This window comes from Vicugna pacos, chromosome 1, assembly GCF_048564905.1.
Source record: "Vicugna pacos chromosome 1, VicPac4, whole genome shotgun sequence".
Lineage (NCBI taxonomy): Eukaryota > Metazoa > Chordata > Mammalia > Artiodactyla > Camelidae > Vicugna > Vicugna pacos.
The window spans coordinates 62605547-62624404 of NC_132987.1; the positions used below are offsets into that span (position 1 = coordinate 62605547).

Genomic DNA, 18858 nt, shown 5'->3' on the forward strand with positions numbered 1-18858 from the left:
AGATAATGGCCGATTTCTCTTTGGTATAAAAGGTTTAATAGAGCTTCCTGTTAGACACATTGTCTGTTTCTTCAGATTATTGAAATTCTGTGAGTAGTGATGAATTATTTTTTATCCTTCAGTCATTTGGCTTATTGTAGATTTGTTTGTCTAACTAGCTGTTCTTTGATTACACGATGTTAGTTTTTGTTGACAAATGAGTTTTTATTTATTAAATAAAATATGTTTTGAAGTTCCAACTTTTAAATGTCAGAAACAGAGCCTTAAACTCAGTTATTACTGTTAGAAACACCTGAATGAAAAACATTAGGCTTAATTTAACATTTATTATAATCAAGAGCATAATAAATTTGGAGCTTACTATTACTTGTTATGAACATTAATCAGCAGAATTAATTATTTTAGTTTTAACTCAAATATTAAAACTGGTGTATATATAAAGGGATATATACCAGTTTTATAGTATAGCTAAATGAATATTTTCACTAGAACAGATGGATTATTGGTAAACCCTCTGAAAGCAGACTTTGAAGAGTTTATAGACATTTAAAAAATGAGTAATTACTTTTTCTGTTCTATATGTATTAGTGCCTATTTAATAAATAATCCAAGGGTAATACCTATGTTAGCCATCTTCATGACTAGCATAAAATTAACTGCTTTTTAAAATATATCTGTGATTTAATTATTATTTGATGTAGTGGTGATGTAATACTGCTTTTATTAAGCTTATATTTTTCTGCTAATTTTATGCATGAAGTTTTTGTTTTTGTTTTGTTTTTCCCCCCTCTCTTTTTTCTTAAAGAATTTAGGGAACTTAGAGGAAAGAGGAAATATTTTTTTATTTTTCTGTTTGTTTTCTTTATAAACCCATTTGAGCTATCTATGCCAGGTACTTTATTCCAGTTGATCTCTATGTGGAAACCATTTATCATAATTTAATGTAGTTCCTGAAGGTCACTAAATCTGTTGTTTGTTTGACCTATTAATTTGCACGCATTTACAATAGTTTACAGCAACAACAGGTAGCAGAAAACAGTTGTCATTTGGATATTTTCCAACTTTTTTTTTTTCAACTAGAGAGGAAGTTCGTGCCCCAATTCCTCAAAAGCAGGAAATATTGGTGGAACCAGAACCTTTGTTTGGTGGTAAGTTCACCTTTTTCCCTTAGCTTTGACTTTATTGTTGTCTTCAGGATTTTAATGAAGCTATCAAAAGATGTAAAGGCTTGCTCAGAGATTGTTACTTTAAGTAGAGTCAATTCTTATCTTGTAATTCTGTACTTCCCTCGGGAAAGTTGCAGAGTTAGTTCTTTCTAAGGAGTGAACTAGATTAAAAAGTTGATAGTTGTTGCAGAAGGCCAAAAGGAGGAAAATAAGCAAAAAGAACTGCTGCCTTATAATGGAAACAAGTCTGTCATTATAAAAAGATTCCGATTATTTTTTATTTCTGGATACTAACTTGACTGCCATATCCTTACTGTCTTGGTATGCTGTACCTTCACTCTTTCTTAATTTTTAAAAGTAATATTCCTATGTTGAACAAAGGAGAAAGTAGTCTAATCCATGCAAAAAAATTGTGGTATCAGTCTGGGGTAAAAGATGGTAGAAAATGGGGCATTTAATCAGATTTAAAGAAAGCTTATAGTTTTTATTTTAATATGTGCTTATATACCTTTTGTAAGATAGCCAGATATTTTAGGCATTAATATGTGTATTAAAAACAGAAGATAAAGTTATGATTTGGTTGGGTGGACAGAGACATAGAAATGTATATTGTATATATTGTATTTATTGAGAACAATAATACAAAGAAATAAGCCTATAAAAAGTTTCATAGGTAAACTAAAATAGAGGTAGAAATAAGTTGTAAGAAAAGGATGAAGAAAATTAGATAAACCATATCTTTTGATTTCAAAAGCACCTTAGTTGAAAGTTTTAAGATTGTTCTTTAATATGGCAGCTTTGGGGCTTACTGTCGGAAAGAGTAAAAGAATATACTGTCTAAATTCAGAAAAAAGATGGAAAGAAACAATAAATGCTGGAGAGGGTGTGGAGAAAAGGGAACCCTCCTACACCATTGGTGGGCGTGTAGTTTGGTGTAGCCATTATGGAAAACAGTATTGAGATTCCTTAAAAAGCTAAAAGTAGATTTACCATATGATCCAGCAGTCCCACTCCTGGGCATATGTATTCAGAGGAAGCACTAATTCGAAAAGATACATTCACCCCATTGCATAGCAACACTACTTACAATAGCCAAGACATGGAAGCAATCTAAATGTCCATCAACAGACGATTGGATAAAGAACATGATACATAAATACACACACACACACACACACACACACACACACACACACACAGAGGAATATTACTCAGCCATAAAAATTAAAATAATGCCATTTTCAGCAACATTTGGATGGACGTGGAGATTGTCATACTAAGTGAAGTAAGCCAGAAAGAGAAAGAAAAATACCATCTATCACTTATATGTGGAATTTAAAAAAATGAGACAGATGAACTTATTTACAAAATAGAAACAGACACATAGACGTAGAAAACAAACTTTTGTTTGTGGGGTAGGGGGAGGGGGCATTGTGGGATAAATTGGGAGCTTAGGACTTGCAGATACTACTATATATAAAATAGATAAACAACAGAGTCCTCGTGTATAGCACAAGGAACTATATTCAATAGCTTGTAATAGCTTATAATGAAAAAATATGAAAAGGAATATGTGTGTGTGTATATATATATATATATATATATATATAAAACTGAATCACTGCTGTACACTAGAAATTAATACAACATTGTAAATCGACTATACTTCAAAAAAATTTAAAAATAAAGATGGGAGGAAGAAAACTAAGTTCTGAATATTGAAGTAAAAAATGTGCTCTCTAGACTGATTTAGCTAGCCATTGTGCTGGTAATATACTAGAAGTAATAAAGCATTGTTCATGATTTTTTTGTATAAATGTTATGAATAGGCTTTGGAGCTAAGGAGTAATGCCCTTATAAGCTTAATCTTTTATTCCAAGGAATGAGGCAGGATCTTTGAGTGGGGAAGACTGTAGCAAATAGATACTGTGCTATTTTACTGTTTAACAGAGGCAAAAGTTCCCTTTTGAAATCCCACTTTCTCCCTTTATCTTTGGTTTGATGTGTATTAAGGAGGGAATTGAGAGTGACTTTATGCAGTTACGAAGTCAGTCCTAACTTTCATTATTAGACCTTATTCTAAGTTTCAAAAGGTTTTTGGAGAACTGTTTCCTTCTTAGGATAGTATTGATTTAAAGTGTGATTCTTAAAGTGTGGTCTGGGAGTCCCTGATGCCCCTTCAGGGGGTCTGTAAGATCAAAACTTTTTTCATAATGATACTAACAAGTTATTTGCCTTTTTCATTATGTTGACATTTGGACTGATGATTCAGAAGCAATGATATGACAAACTGCTACATCTTAATTGAATCAGGACAGTGGCTCCAAACTGCTACTACTCCATTGAATTCTTCACTGACATGCACTTACTAGCGATTAAAAAAAAAGCCAATTTCACTTAATAATGTTCTTGATGAAGTAGTAAAATTAATTTTATTAAATCTTGATGCTTGAGTATACATTTTTAAACTATTCTGTTTGATGAAATAAGATGTGTGCATAAAGCATTTCTGCATACTGAAGTATTGTTACTTTAAAGAAAAACACTTGTACAGTTATTTGAGGTGAAAACTAAACTAGCTGATTTTTTATGGAACATTATTTTTCTTGAAAGATTACTGACAGACTATAGTATATTAGACTTAGACATTTGGGAGACATTTTCTTGAATGTGAACAAAGCCTGTTACTGTTTCAGGACAAACAACTGACATTATTTGTTACCAATGATTTAAGAAAAGAAAAGAAAAAGCTTTACAGGCAGAAATTAGAATTTTAGAAAGTTTATGTCCATGATTTTGAGCTTGATAGCTTCCCAATACTGGCTTTCTGATGAGATTAGTGGTGATACTAACAGTTGATTTAAAAAATATATATATTGTATGATGAAACGATTACTATTTGGAATATTTGCATAACTCAGTGAACAAATATTTTCAAATGTCCAAAGCACAATACTACAAAATTGTGCATGGGTAAAAGATCTATTCAGATCTATATATAAATAATCTACATTTACAATATAGATTAGATGTCTATTACTGTGTAACAAATTGCTTCCAAATCCAGCTTCCTGAAATGATAAACATTTGCTATATCAGTTTCTGTGGGTCAGGACTCCAGGTGTGGCTTATCTGGGTGCCTCTGTTTAGGGTTTCTTGTAGGATGTAATCAGGATGTCAGCCAGAGCTTCCTCAGTTTGACTAGAGGAAGATCTTCTAAGCTCACTCATGTGGCTGTTGGTTGGCTGGAGATAACAGCTCCTTACTGTAGAGCAAGCGAGAGAGTCAGAGAGGGGCAGCTCCGGATGGAAGCCACCATCTTTTTGTAACCTAGTGTTGAAAGTGACATCCCATCACCACTGCTACATTCTGTTTGATCCTTCCCGTCCTCAAGATACTCACACACAGTTTATGAATACTGGGAGATAGGTATAATTGGGGGCCATCATAGTGTCTGTCTATCACATAGACCAGTGGTTTTCAATAGAGCAGAGTATGAAAAGTTCATTGATAAGATTTCAGATTCCATGTTGCAGCTAACCTTTAAGAAACTACCACTGGTTGAGTTCTGGTGTATCAAAGGAAAATGTTCACAATTATCTTAAAACACTATTAAAATACTCTTTCTTTTTCCTATTACATATCTGTGTGAAGCTGACTTTTAATTTTCTTCATGTACTTGAACTAAAGGGATGACAACAAATTGAATGCAGAAGCACATCTACAAATTCATGTGTCTTCTCTTATACCAGTTATTAACAGAGATTTGTGAAAATGTGAAATAGTGCCACTCGTCTCATTGAATTTTGCTCTGTCTCTCTTACCTGTTCTGACTGTGAAGCTCCTTTTGAATCTCTTTTAGTTCTTTGTAGCTTAACCTCTTTGACCTCAGTGACCAACACTTAAATGTGGGCAGTAGAGTAAGAGTACAGAGGACTGATGTTTACTTACAGCAGGTGGTTTGAAAGAGTCAGGAAACCACGTACTGAAGAGGCAGGCAGGAGTAATAATGGTCCTAGAGCTAGAGGTGTAATCTGAGGAGAGGTTCTTGGTTAAATTTAGGATGAAGAAAGGAGAAACAAATGGGAGCAGGTTATGAAGCCCAAAAATCAAAGAGGGTGGTGACTGGAAAGCTAGCAATAAGAAGAACTAGTATGAATCTCCAGGAGATTATGTCTGATAGAGAAGGGCTAAATGGTGGAGAGAGAGAGAGAGAGTGTGTGTGTGTGTGTGTGAGAGAAGTAATATAGAATATTAACTAACCTGCCTTTGGCAATTGAAAAGTAAAAGAAAACTACCTTTTATGTCCTACCTCCCGAATAATAATATGCTTTCTCAGGCAGCTGTTCTATGTCTTATCCTAAGATATTCTTACTTTCTTAATTGTTACGATTATAGAGTATCTGGTAGTGAGTTTATGAAGGCATTATTTGAGAGATTATATTATTCCTGTTAGAAACATACACGTTTAAAATAGGAACTCGATTAAAAAATAATTCCAAGGTTGAAAAAAATAACATTTCTTGCTTCTTATTTATAAAGTTAAGGAGAGAAAAATAATGTAATATTTAAATCTTATACACTTAAGTAGAAAAAATATAAAATAATTTATATAATTTAGTCAGTGAAATAAAGCAATTTAAATGTAAAATTCAATTTAAACTTTAAAATTCAGTGCAAAGCTGAGATATAGAAGTCTCTCATGTGTACCAAATTCCTTTTCCTAGAGATACTATTGCGATTCTTTAATATAAATACTGATACACATATGTGCAGAAGTGATATATGGACAGACAATGCTTTAAACAAATATGGAATTGTTTTCAGCGTGCTTCTCCATTTTTTGTTATTTTTGTTTTGTTTTCCTTTTTAGTAGTTCTTAGATTAAAAGAATTAACCTATGTAATGGAGAACACAGGCTGATGGGGAAGATGCTTTAACATGGGATAGGGGAACTTTTATAGTTTCTATCTAATCCTACTATCTTAATTATTATTTGTTAACATGGAACATTGTTCTAGATACAAGTTGGCCAGGCTTGCCATAATCCAGCTTAATTACTGTTACCCATACTGAAAGAATCATTAAATGTTCATATGTACTGTAGTGTATATAAATGACTTGGTAATATTTTTAGGTTCAAGAATATGTAATATAGGAAAATAACATTTTGATTGTTGTTTTCTTAACTTTATCCATACAATACTTAAGGGTTGGATAATAGACAGTATACAAGGGTATCAGAAGACCTTGGCTCAGTTCACTTTTCCATAACAGTGGAAAAATGTTTTCCTCCAGAATTAAAAATGTTTTTTGGTGTTTATATTTCTACATGTGTATCCACTTACTAAGAGGTAGTTCTTAAATATTATGGTTTGGAACTTACTCAAGCATTCTACCAAAGGGTATAGTCAGATCCCTTAGACTAACCTGAATTCGATATTTGCAGAATAAGTACGTAGCTTCATCACCATGGGGAGTCATCCTCAAAATCTTTCTTCCTATCTTTTTACACAGGTTTGGCCAAGTCTCCTTAACTGGGCCTTAATTTTCTTTTTCGTAAAACAAAATGGTTGGGTTGAAGATGGTTGGGTTAGTTATATATGAATGATCTGAAGGGTTTTTTTTTTATTTGAAGGTTTTTAAAATGTTATTTTTTAAAGGAGAGCACCATTATGAATCTGAGTGTCTTAAAATCAGAAATTCTTACAGATAAGGGTGTTTTTAGAATTGTTACAAAATTAATGTTTCAATTTTTGTATCAATTCTATGTTTTCCTCCTAAAGCTCCTAAAAGACGACGGCCTGCACGTTCAATATTTGATGGTTTCCGGGATTTTCAAACTGAAACTAGTAGGTATCTATGGACCAGTTTATCATCTTTCTCTTTCTCTCTCCCCTCCCTCCTTTCTCCCTCCTCTCTCCCTCCTCTCCTCACCTTTCTCCCACAGGTAAAACCACAAGGTGGGAAAGTAACCACAAGGTGGGAAAGTACCCACACACTCACCTACAGATCAAGATCCTAGTTTGTTTTACATAATTTTTTTAAGAGAGATGATTAATATTAGGCCTGATAACTTTGAGGATTCTTATGAATTCAGTCTGTGATTGTTAACACCCCCTTGAGCTGAATTGTTCCAAATTCAAAGCTACTTGGTTATAAAAGAGTAAGAGAGATGGATATAATGTAAGAAATTTGGATTAATTTACAAACTTAATCCATTTCTGATTGAGCACTTAAATTCTGACTATAATAAAATGATTTTCCTCAAGATCCTGATATCTGTCAATTAAAGGAATGACCACAGTGAAAATGGTTATTGTAAGGGATTGAAAAATAGGAGAAGAAAAAGCCACACTACCCAAAGCAGCCACTATTAAAATTTGGCTACGGTTAACTGGAATAGGTTTATATCTTTCTGTAGAATGAGTTAGAATAAGAATCTTGGCCTTCTACTTTTAATGGATTTAGTACTGATTTAGCAGTGGAATCCTAAAGAAAAAGACAGTTATGTTTAGAGTATATGAGAAACTCTTGGACCATGTTTGATTTTGTAGTTGATTTATAATGAGCTCATCGAAGCACAGATAAGTTTTGTAACTTGAGACAGTTGAAGTGGAACCCAGACTGACTCAGGTCATCCAGGGAGTCCTGTGACCTTCCAGGAGAAAGTGACAACAGTGATCATTCTCTCTCACTGCAAGAATCTTTAAAGATAGGGAATGTAGTTAGAAATGTGGATAAATTAGGATGACTTTCAGAACTAGATAAATGGAGGTGAGTTTTGTCTCATGCTAAAATTAGTTTTGAGTACATGAAGGAAATATTTTGATTGGGTGACTCTTACATAATTTCTGCTTTTATCCTTACCTTTGAATTGAGAGCACCAAGTCTTAAGACTCCCACCCCACCTCACTTTGTATATTTTTCAGAGTCAGCCTTAGATCTTTGCGTTTGAGGTCAGGCACATTGTTCACTAGTTCTTGCAATTGATACCTGTTTGTTTGTTTGTTTGTTTTTTCAATGGCAAGATTCATGACTTCCATTTTATGGCTAACTGAAATTTTCTCCTCCACCTGTGTCGCAGTTCGGCAAGAACAGGAATTAAGAAATGGAGGAGCAATAGATAAGAAACTAACTACCCTTGCAGATTTATTCCGGCCACCCATTGACTTGATGCATAAAGGCAGCTTTGAAACAGTAAGTTGTTGGAGATTCTCTGAATCCTTTTGCATTTTCAATGGCAGGTTTTTTTTTTCTTTCTCAGCAAAAAAACAGTTTTCAGCATATGGAGAATTGGCATTTTAATAAGTATGAGATACCTAGAAGGTTATATTGATTTACATTTCTGCTATGTAGATTTATATTTCTACTATGCAGTGTATGAGGTTGCCTGATAAAATCATTTTATTAACCTTGTGATATCGTTTTAGAATCTGCCATTTGATAGTTTTTTAAAAACCTTACTTTTAAAAGTTTATATATCTTTAATTACTACTGAGAATAGTGTGTGTGTGTGTTTGGCTATTTGTGAATTGTTTGTAGGGGTTTTTTGGTTTTTTGGGTTTTTTTGTTTGTTTGTTTGTTTTGGCAGGAGGGAGGTAATTAGGTTTACTTGTTTATTTATTTATTTATTTTTCAGATGGAGGTCCTGGGGATTGAACCCAGGATCTTGTACATGCTAGGCAAGCACTCTACCACTGAGATATACTCTCCCCCTCTGTAGGTATCTTTTATCTGTATTCCTGTGCGGCTCCTCGTGTTAAAGGAATATCTCTGTAGTTACAGAATATATTCTCCCTTAGTTCTTGACTTTAACTTAGCTGAAGCCAAAGAAAAGCTTTCCAGAGTGGGTTTATTTGATTGCTAAGCTATACGCTTAATGAAGGCAGAGGAACCATGTTTCTTTTTATTTTGGTAATCCTTGGGATCCAGTCTATAGCATTTAATAGGAGCACAGTATTTGTTAAATGGATGAGGTTAGTTAGGATTTTAAATATTTTTCTGTTGAGATGTTCAAACAGTTGCTTTTGTGTGTTGACTAACATTATTAATGCTCTTTTGAATCAGAAGAGCTTTTCCATAGATGTGAATCATTTAAATGTCAGATAAATCTTTTCTGTTAAGATAAAGTAGGCCAAACAAGTACTACAAAAATGATGTTAGTAGCTATACATTTGGAAGCGAATTGTGGTTGTTTGGTTTTTTAAAATTTTGTCCTTTAACATACTCATACTAACCTAAATTAAATATTTAGGACAAGAAATTTAACTGTAAGCTTGTTCTTTCTGAGTTCTTTAATTTTCTGAATTATAAAACTTGAAAATCTTTGGCTGCATGTAACAGTCCAAATGATGATGATTTGACCAAAAGAGTTTCTTTTTGTTGTGTAAATAAAGTATAGAGTTGAGAGAGTCTGGTATTCATTCATCAGCTCAAAGATACCAGATTAGATGTTTTCTCAGTTTTCATCTTTCTCTTGTGATCTTTATTTTTATATGGCAGCTCCCTGTCCTTTCTACTGTTCTGGTGATAATATAACCATTGAGAGAGAATAGCACAGTATGAAAGACAAAACACATCTGAGTTTATTTTGATGTGCTAAATTTTCGTTAGCTTCTGAATTCTCTGGGGCTTAACAAAATAACTCTGAACTTGGCTTATTTAATTTGGTCGCTTTGAACTCATAAAAACTGTTACTCTGCTGCTTATTCATTGAGGGAAAATGTGAATCTTTTTTGATATTGTCATCTGAAGTTTGATTCATTTTATTAACTTATGTCACCTTTTCTTTGTATTTCATGACCTATAATTGTTTGCAATCTATTCATTTTTTCACTGATAGTACTCAACTTTATTACTTACAATCTTTAAATGACATAAACATTCCCAGAAAAGATATCCATTAGTTTTATAAAAATTAAAGAAGTAATATACAAAATTAGTCATTGAAGCTTAGAGAGGTGAATGTTAAAAATTAGAGGGATACTCTGGCTGCTCAGGCAGGGCCCACAGGTTTGGGCACCATATTAGATGTAGATCTGAGCCATAGTTCTACAGGATTAGAAACTAGACTTTCTTGGTGTAATTAGAGGTAGACCATGTTCAAGGATTCTCGGTCATACTAACCAAATGAGAGACTAACTAGTTCACTTGTTCATTCAGTAAATATTTAGCAAGGCCTCCTATTGCAAGGCCTTGTTCTAGGGGATAGGGATTGTATTTGTTGGGATAAAGATGTAACTAGGTGTGAGAGAGACCAGGAATAAAACAATAGCTTAAAGAAGATAGAAGTCCATGCTGATAGGATGGTTCTGCTCTAAGATACTAAGAGTGCAGTTTTTTCTGTCTTACTCTGCTTTCCTTAGTTCTTGCTTGCCTTTGTCTACAAGATTTAAAGTGGCTTACTACCATGTTTGCTTTCCAGCTAGTATGAAGGAGAGAAATGGCTGAGAAGGGTATACCTTTCCCTTTAAAGGCACAACCTAGAAGTTTTACACATTACTTCTCACAACCCACTGACTGGAACTTGGCAACATGGCCACACCTAGTTGCAAAGGTGCACTCAGAAATCAAGATGCCTAGCTGAAAACTGGAGATTCTGTTACTAAGAAGGAGAAGGGGAAAATGGGTATTTGATACCTTTACGCAGTTTCTGCTACAAGGAGGTTTTAGTAAACAAATTTGCTATCAAGGAATTTACAGTCTCGAGTGAGAAAGACTATAAACAAATAAAAAACAAAAGCAATACCTATATAGCATATTTAGTGTGTATTTTCTAGAGAGAGAGAAATTTCAGTTTTTAGTAGTTACTGGGAGAAGGAGTAAAATAGAGTAAGGGAAGAGGAGAGAGAGAACTGTTTGGGGTCATTAAGGTACATGTGTTCTTACAGGCAAATTGAAAGCAAGTTTGATTTCATAGGTTTCACATGTTTGTAACTGTGATGAGAGAAGACTTAGATAGGAAGATCAGGAAAGATTTCTGAAAGAATGAGATTTGAGTAGAAACCTGAATGAAGTGAGAGAATATAAACGATAGAAAGGTCTAGGGGAAGAACAGAAGAACAGTTAAGTGTAAAGGTACTGATGTTTGATGTTGGCAAGAGCATGGGCTTATTTCTTGTATAGTCAAGGAAACTGGTGTAGCTGGAGCTGAGTGACCAAGGCCCTTGGGATGAATAATCTGACCTGGGCAAGGGAACATTTTGTAGGTTTTCTTCTTTCCCCATTACTATGTAAGTTCCATGAATACAGAGATTTTGTTTTATTTACTGTTTTGTATCCACAGTAGCTAGAAGAGTTTCTGGCATGTAATTGGCTCTTATTAAATCTTCATTAAATGATTGAATGGCATAAACTGGAATGTACTGTAAAAAAGAATCAGAACAATTTCCATAATATTTATTGTTTTTATAAAAAAATGCATATTAAAATTGCCATTCAGGTGCATATGAACCTGGCCCTACTAAGAGTATTTTGTTAATTTCAAAAGTACTTGCTCTAAATGCAAATAAAAGTATTTGTTAAAATTTAAAGAACTGATTCAATAACAAAATATGTAAGATAAAGTTTTTCTAAATAACTTTAGGTATAGCTTATATTTAGTTTTATTCAAATTAGGCAAAAGTTATATAAAAATTAAAAACTAGCAAGGAAAAATAATAACCATAATTTGCCTTAAAATGTACTGTGCATATTTTAATGTATTTCCTTTTTGACTTTATGCATATATATTTATTGAAACAAATTATTTTTTCCTCTGTATCCTCTATTCATACTTTCCTGATCTGTTTGGGACTAGGAGAGATGTTAGTCTCCCACTATTTTTCCCTTATCACCAGATAAACCCTATCACGTATCTCTTTATTTGATATAGCTGCACTTGCCATTGGATCTCCCTATAATGGCTTTTGAATATTGATTCAGAACAGCCTAATGGATACCAAAAGGAAAGATTCATTATTTGTCCCATGACCCACTTTCACCTCTAGTCCTTGAGTCATGTAAATTAGTATACTTAGATTGTAAAAGATTCTCTTACATTCCCTCCAAATATTGTTGCTTTGCATGAAATTTGTGTCTTTGGGCCCTTCCTACTAGAAATTATTTCTTAAGAGCATCTTCAGTTTCTTTTGCTGGTGTAAGGTTTCTCCCAATGTAATAAGCTTCATGAAGACAGGGATTTTTGTTTTAGTAACTGCTCTAAGTCCAACATCTATAACTACCTGAAACATGGTAGATACTCAGTAAATATCTGTTGAAGGAATGCATTTGAGTTAAAGCATTAATGTGAATAAATGGATTTTTCAGAACAAAAGCAAATGACTCTCTATTGTTTTTAAACTCTGGACTTTCATTATTTTTCAGTGTTTCACATTATTTTGGTCAGTGTTGTAGTGGAGGCAGACTTAGTAAATTTTCCTTGTTATAGGGTAGTCCTGTACTCTTCAATCTGTTTCTCTAGAATGTGTATTAAGTTTTTTCTTTATTCTCAAATACTTTTTCTTCAATTAAGGCAGTATAATTACTCATTTATCACTCATTTATTAAATCTGTGTGCTTGCTATAGACAAGAAAGTAAGTGGAATACTATTACTTCCTTATTTTATTATCTCTGTATCTTAAAAAATAAGCTTTTGCAGAGTTAATTGCAGCTTCCTGGCTCAATATAGGGATACTTCCTTTTAGAACTTGGGTTTTCACCTGTGGAACCAGTAGTGAGTATTAGAAAATTATTTTCTCAAGGGGATTCATACAGAAAGATAGAATAACAATTTTTGTAAGATTGTTTAAACTTTCTTAAAACAGAAGATAGCCTAACATTCTCCAGTACCTCCAAAATGATATGTGTTCTTCAATTGTTATTAACCTGAGTTAGTTGATTCTTAAGATTTTCCCATGTCAGAGTGATTTGGAGAAGAATATGGTTCCAAGACAAAATTATTCAAAGCTCTGGTATTCATTTCATTGTTTCTGTGCAAAGGTTTGAGGTAGCATTTGCTCATTTGCTTTTCTGCCATTCTTTTCCAGTTCAGCAATATTTCTTAGGTCTTTATGGTGATGAGAAAGTATGAGGGAAAAAATATGCACTCATGGTTGATATTTGTGCTATAAATTGGGGAGTCTTTTTGAGATCATTCTGAAACATTCTTTGATCTGTGATTTCAATTTTGAAATATATTCCCAGGAAAACAATCCCGAGAGAAAAAACCCTGAGCAGCTTTTAATGAAAAATTTAGAGTGATTCTGTAAAATAGCATGTGCGTAATAATTGAAATGAATATGGTATTTGGAAATATGTATAGAAATGATGTTAAAGAAAATAAAACAATATAAACTGATATATAGACACTGGTTACAACTATAAAAAAGGTATATTTGTGGATAGGGATTAGAAGAGAAAATTCAGTAGAATTATGTGACTTGTTGGCCTTGTTTGTGGAATCAATAAAAAATCCAGCCACTGTAGCAAGTAACAGTGTATAAAAGAAAACTAGTTCATTTCAATTTGAAACATACTTGAATATACATGGTATAATCATATACGCACATGCAAGGTAATGTAATTAATGTTTAGATTCTAAAAATTCTAGGTGTCATACTTAAGGGGAAAAACTGTGTATTTGTATGAAAAGAGGGTATCTTCTGAATTCTGAACCATATCAGTTACCAAGTAGAAGATGTTTTTAACAAACGTTATGTAACTTTACTCTTACAGGCCAAAGAGTGTGGCCAGATGCAGAATAAGTGGCTGATGATAAACATTCAAAATGTACAAGACTTTGCATGCCAGTGCCTCAACCGTGACGTATGGAGCAATGAAGCTGTGAAGAATATTATCCGAGAACATTTCATTTTCTGGCAGGTGGGGAGAGTTAGCAAAAAAATTTCTGTAGTATTTTCCTTTGGTAGTGTGGGAGGCCAGGGAGGAGGAATTGGATTATAAACTAGAAAAAAATTAATAACTGAGTTAAATTATGACATATGAAAAAGTAAAACCATCCATAATGACTGAAATAGTAAGGACAAGTCATAGTTAGGGTAGCAATGAAGGGAAGGAGGGAAAAAAAGAACCAAGCCATGTAAACCATGTAATATTTGTATCTCAGAAGAGTTTGAGCATCTCGATATAGTATACAGCTGTACTGTTCAATAGAACTATATTGTGATTTAAAATATTCTAGTAGCCACATGTTAAAAAATCAAAAGAAAAGTGAAATTAGTTTTATTTTTAAAGTCAGTGTATCTAATATAAAACTAATATTAAAATATTAATGAGGTGTTTTGATTTTTTTTTTTTTTTTTGGTGTTAAGCCTTCAGGATCTGGTATATATTTTACACCAACAGCTGTTTGGACTAGTCACATTTATAATGCTAGCAGTAGCACATGTTCTAGTGTCTACTATAATTCATAGTGTTGTTGTAGAAGATCTTGAAATAATCAAAAAACATTTGACTAAGACTTGCACTTTAGCTTAAGTTTGACAGTCTTTAACTATATGTCCTTAAACTTGTCACTCAGTTTTCCTGGCTATTTCTTTTTATATAAATTTTCCAAGCTAAAGGTAGATGATCTTGCTCCAATTTTTTATTTTATGAAAAATTATGGAACAAATCAATCAGTGTGATACACCACATTAACAGATTGAAGAATAGAAACCATATGAACATCTGAATAGATGCAGAAAAGCCTTTTGATAAAATTCAGCATCATTTGTGATAAAAACTCTCCAGAAAGTGGGCATACAAAGAACATACCCCTACAAAATAAGGGCCATGTATGACAAACGCACAGCTAACATCATACTCAATAGTGAGAAGTTGAAAACATTCCTTCTAAGATCAGGAACAAGACAAGGATCCCCGCTCTCGCCACTTTCATTCTATACAGTTTTGAAAGTCCTAGCCAAAGCAGTCAGAGAAGGAAAAGAAAGAAAAGGAAATCAAATTGGAAAAGAAATAAAACTGTCACTGTTTGCAAATGTGATACTCTACATAGAATACCCTAAAGATGCTACTAGAAAACTGCTAGAGCTCATCAGTGAATTCAGTGAAGTTGTAGGATAGAAAGTTAACATACAGAAATCTGTTATATTTCTATACACTAATAACGAAATACCAGAAAGAAATAAAGAAAACAGTCCCATTTACCATTGCATCAGAGGATAAAACACCTAGGAATAAACTTACCTAAAGAGGCAAAAGACTTATACTGTGAAAATTATAAGATGCTGAAGATAGAAATTGAAGTGAACACTAATGGATGGAAAAATATGTTGTGTTCTTAGACTGGAATAATCAATATTGCTAAAATGACCACACTACCAAGGAAATCCACAGATTCAGTATAATCCCTATCAGAATACCAGTGGCATTTTTCACAGAACTAGAACCAAAAATGTTTAAATTTGTATAGAAACACAAAAGACCTCTAATAGCCAAAACAAACTTGAGAAAAAAGAGTAGAACTGGAGGAATCATGCTCGCGGACTTCAGACGACATTACAAGAAAAATCAGTAACCAGGACAATATGGTACTGGCACAAAAACAGACACATAGATCAATGGAACAGGATAGAGAGCTCAGAAATAAACCCACTCACTTATGGTCAATTAATCTACAACAAAGGAGGCAAGAATATACACTGGAGAAAAGACAATCTCTTCAATAAGTGGTGCTGGGAAAACTGGACAGCTATGTGTGAAAGAATGAAATTAGAACATTCTCTAACACCATATGTAAAAATAAACTCAAAATGGATTAGACATATTTAGATGAGATACTGTAAAACCCCTAGAGAAAAAATGTAGACAAAACACACACACACACACTCTCTCTCTCACTCACTCACTCACAATGGGATATTACTCAGCCATAAAAATAAAATAATGCCATTTTCAGCAACATAGATGAACCTGGAGATTATCATACTAAGTGAAGTAAATCAGAGAAAGACAAATATCATATAATATTGCTTATATGTGGAATCTAAAAAAATGATACAAATGAACTTATTTATGAGACAGAAATAGATTCACAGACATAGAAAATAAACATGGTTACCAAAGGGGAAAGAAGGGTGGGGAGGGACAAATTAGGAGTTTGGGATTAACAGATACTATATATAATATAGATAAACAATAAGGACCTACTGTGTGACACAGGAAAGTATATTCAATATCTTGTGAAAAACTAATGGAAAAGAATCTGAAAAAGAATATGTGTATGTGTGTATATATATAACTGAATCACTTCATTGTACACCTGAAACTAGCACAGCATTGTAAATCAACTATACTTCAGTTTTAAAAAAAGGATAATTAGAAACTTCTGAATGAACTTAATTTTCTTCACACTACAAGGTATGCTATTAATGTTAGTAATTTGCCTCTTCATGTTTTATAGTCCCCTAAATTCAGTATGTTTTTTTCTGAATGGTAACCTTTTATACAGTGACTGTTGTTTGAGCATCTCTTTGCCTAGCACTATGCTAGGCACTTGAGTTTATAATCTTAATATATTGTGACTTATTAAGATGTATGTGATTGAGAGTCAGGAGTGAAGTAGGTGGACAGAGAATTTGGAAAGAAAGAATGGGGAGGGTATAGCTCAAGTGGTAGAGCACATGTTTAGCATGCTTGAGGTCATGGGTTTAATCTCCTATATCCCCTCTAAAAATAAAACCTGATTACCTTCCCCTGCCAAGATAAGATAGAATAAAATATACAACAGTAAATGAATGAATAAAATATTAAAAAAGAAAGGGCAATACCTCTTTTCTTCTGAACTGGGAAGGGAGGAAGAATGAATTGCTATGTTTATATAAATTTCCAGAAGTGACTCAGGGCAGGAAGTGGAGGGAGTTCACACCAGGTAACCTTCATTTCCTCTTTAATGGGGGAGTGAGATCCTAACATATACCAAAGATGTTTTCGGAGAATTAATTGCTGTTGGTATATAACAAGAATATAGTTGGTACTTTTTTTAAGATGCTGATTTATTTTATAAATATATATATATCAATGACTTAACAGGTTTATCACGACAGTGAGGAAGGTCAGAGATACATACAGTTTTATAAGCTAGGGGATTTCCCCTATGTTTCCATCTTGGATCCTCGGACAGGTAAGATTTATTTCAGCTTATGGCCTTTAACCTATCATTTATCTTTCAGTTACCTAAATAATTGATCTTTACTGTTTGATTGGGTCTAGTTTCAAAATTGTTTGTATTAAAACAGAAATAGACTCATAGACATAGAATACAAACTTGTGGTTGCCAAGAGGGCAGAGGGTGGGAAGGGATAGATGGGATTTCAAAATTGTAGAATAGATAAACAAGATTATACTTTATAGCACAGGGAAATATATACAAGATCTTACAGTAGCTCACAGAGAAAAAAATGTGACAATGAATATATATATGTTCATGTATAACTGAAAAATTGTGCTCTACACTGGAATTTGACACAACATTGTAAAATGATTATAAATCAATAAAAAAGTTAAAAAATTAAAAAAACCAAATTTTAGAAATAAAAAAAAAGAGAAATACAAAAAAAATTGTATTAAATTAGGCAAAGTGTTCTTGTTCATGCCCTTTATAATTATTTAAACATCCATTGATGTATATATTTAGGGAGTCTGTTTCCAGCAACTTATTTTATATTTGTGCATTTCTGTTCTTTCAAAAAATAACTTTATTTTCCTTATCATTTTTAAGGGATCTCCTTAGGTCATTATAATGTTAAGATTATTCAGGTAGTGATTGTAATCCCTCCAGAGAAGTAGAGGGTAGAGTTGGTTTTTTTATTAATTGATTTTGAGTTTTATATTGGTATTGTTTTATCTGAATCTCCTAAATGGCAATAAAAGATATCAGCAGATAAAGTAGTTGCTCTTATCAGGATGGCTGGGAATCTCTTAGGTTGGTTATAATTAATGTATCCTCTGGGTTATGAAGACACTATGTAACTTAGGCTGGTGATGGGTGGGGATGTGCCCCCATAATTTTTAATTATGTATATGCCAAAAGAAATACTTAGAATTCAGAAAGAGTGTTGATTTTGTTATATTTATATATCCTGGTTTTTAATCTTTAGGTCAGAAGCTGGTTGAGTGGCACCAGTTAGACGTATCTTCTTTCTTGGACCAAGTTACGGGATTTCTGGGTGAACATGGGCAACTGGATGGACTTTCTAGCAGTCCCCCCAAAAAATGTGCCCGTTCAGTAAGTATGACCTAAGAAGTGGTGATGCACAATTAAGTGTAGTTGTATAAAAATGTCTTTTGTAAAATGTTTGCGGTTAAGATGGTAAAGACGATAATATAAGTGGTGGACAGTTATAGTTTGTGGTTGTACAACATCTTACCTTATATTTTGGTAGTTTCCGACATAAAGGTTCTATTTTCTCAATGAAATTACAAGATTGATATTTCCAGGCTCCCTTGCAGCTAGGGTCAGGCACCTGACCTAGGACTTGGATTTAGAAGTAAACAATGTGAATATGTAGCAGTGAGCAGGAGGACTGATCTGGCAAGCCTGATGACAGAGGAATCCACTTCTTCATGACTAGCATTGCTTGGACTTGTGGAATCCAGGTCTAAGCAGCAGTGGAAATGGTATTATTTTTTTCTAGAAAAATTCTCATGATGTAGTTGGGCATTATTACTGATTACATAGCTTTAGGA

The 18858-nt window shown here is 33.3% G+C and overlaps 1 protein-coding gene across 1 annotated transcript in view; it reads left to right on the top strand.

Annotated features, from left to right (window-relative positions):
- Nucleotides 1–18858, top strand: part of UBXN7 (UBX domain protein 7) — a 43510-nt gene that overhangs the window by 15896 nt on the left and 8756 nt on the right. The window contains exons 3-8 of the mRNA XM_006200920.4: nt 1081–1148; nt 6953–7018; nt 8254–8366; nt 13885–14031; nt 17203–17293; nt 18270–18397. Coding sequence (XP_006200982.3) covers nt 1081–1148; nt 6953–7018; nt 8254–8366; nt 13885–14031; nt 17203–17293; nt 18270–18397 — 613 coding nt within the window. The remainder of the gene's footprint in view (nt 1–1080; nt 1149–6952; nt 7019–8253; nt 8367–13884; nt 14032–17202; nt 17294–18269; nt 18398–18858) is intronic.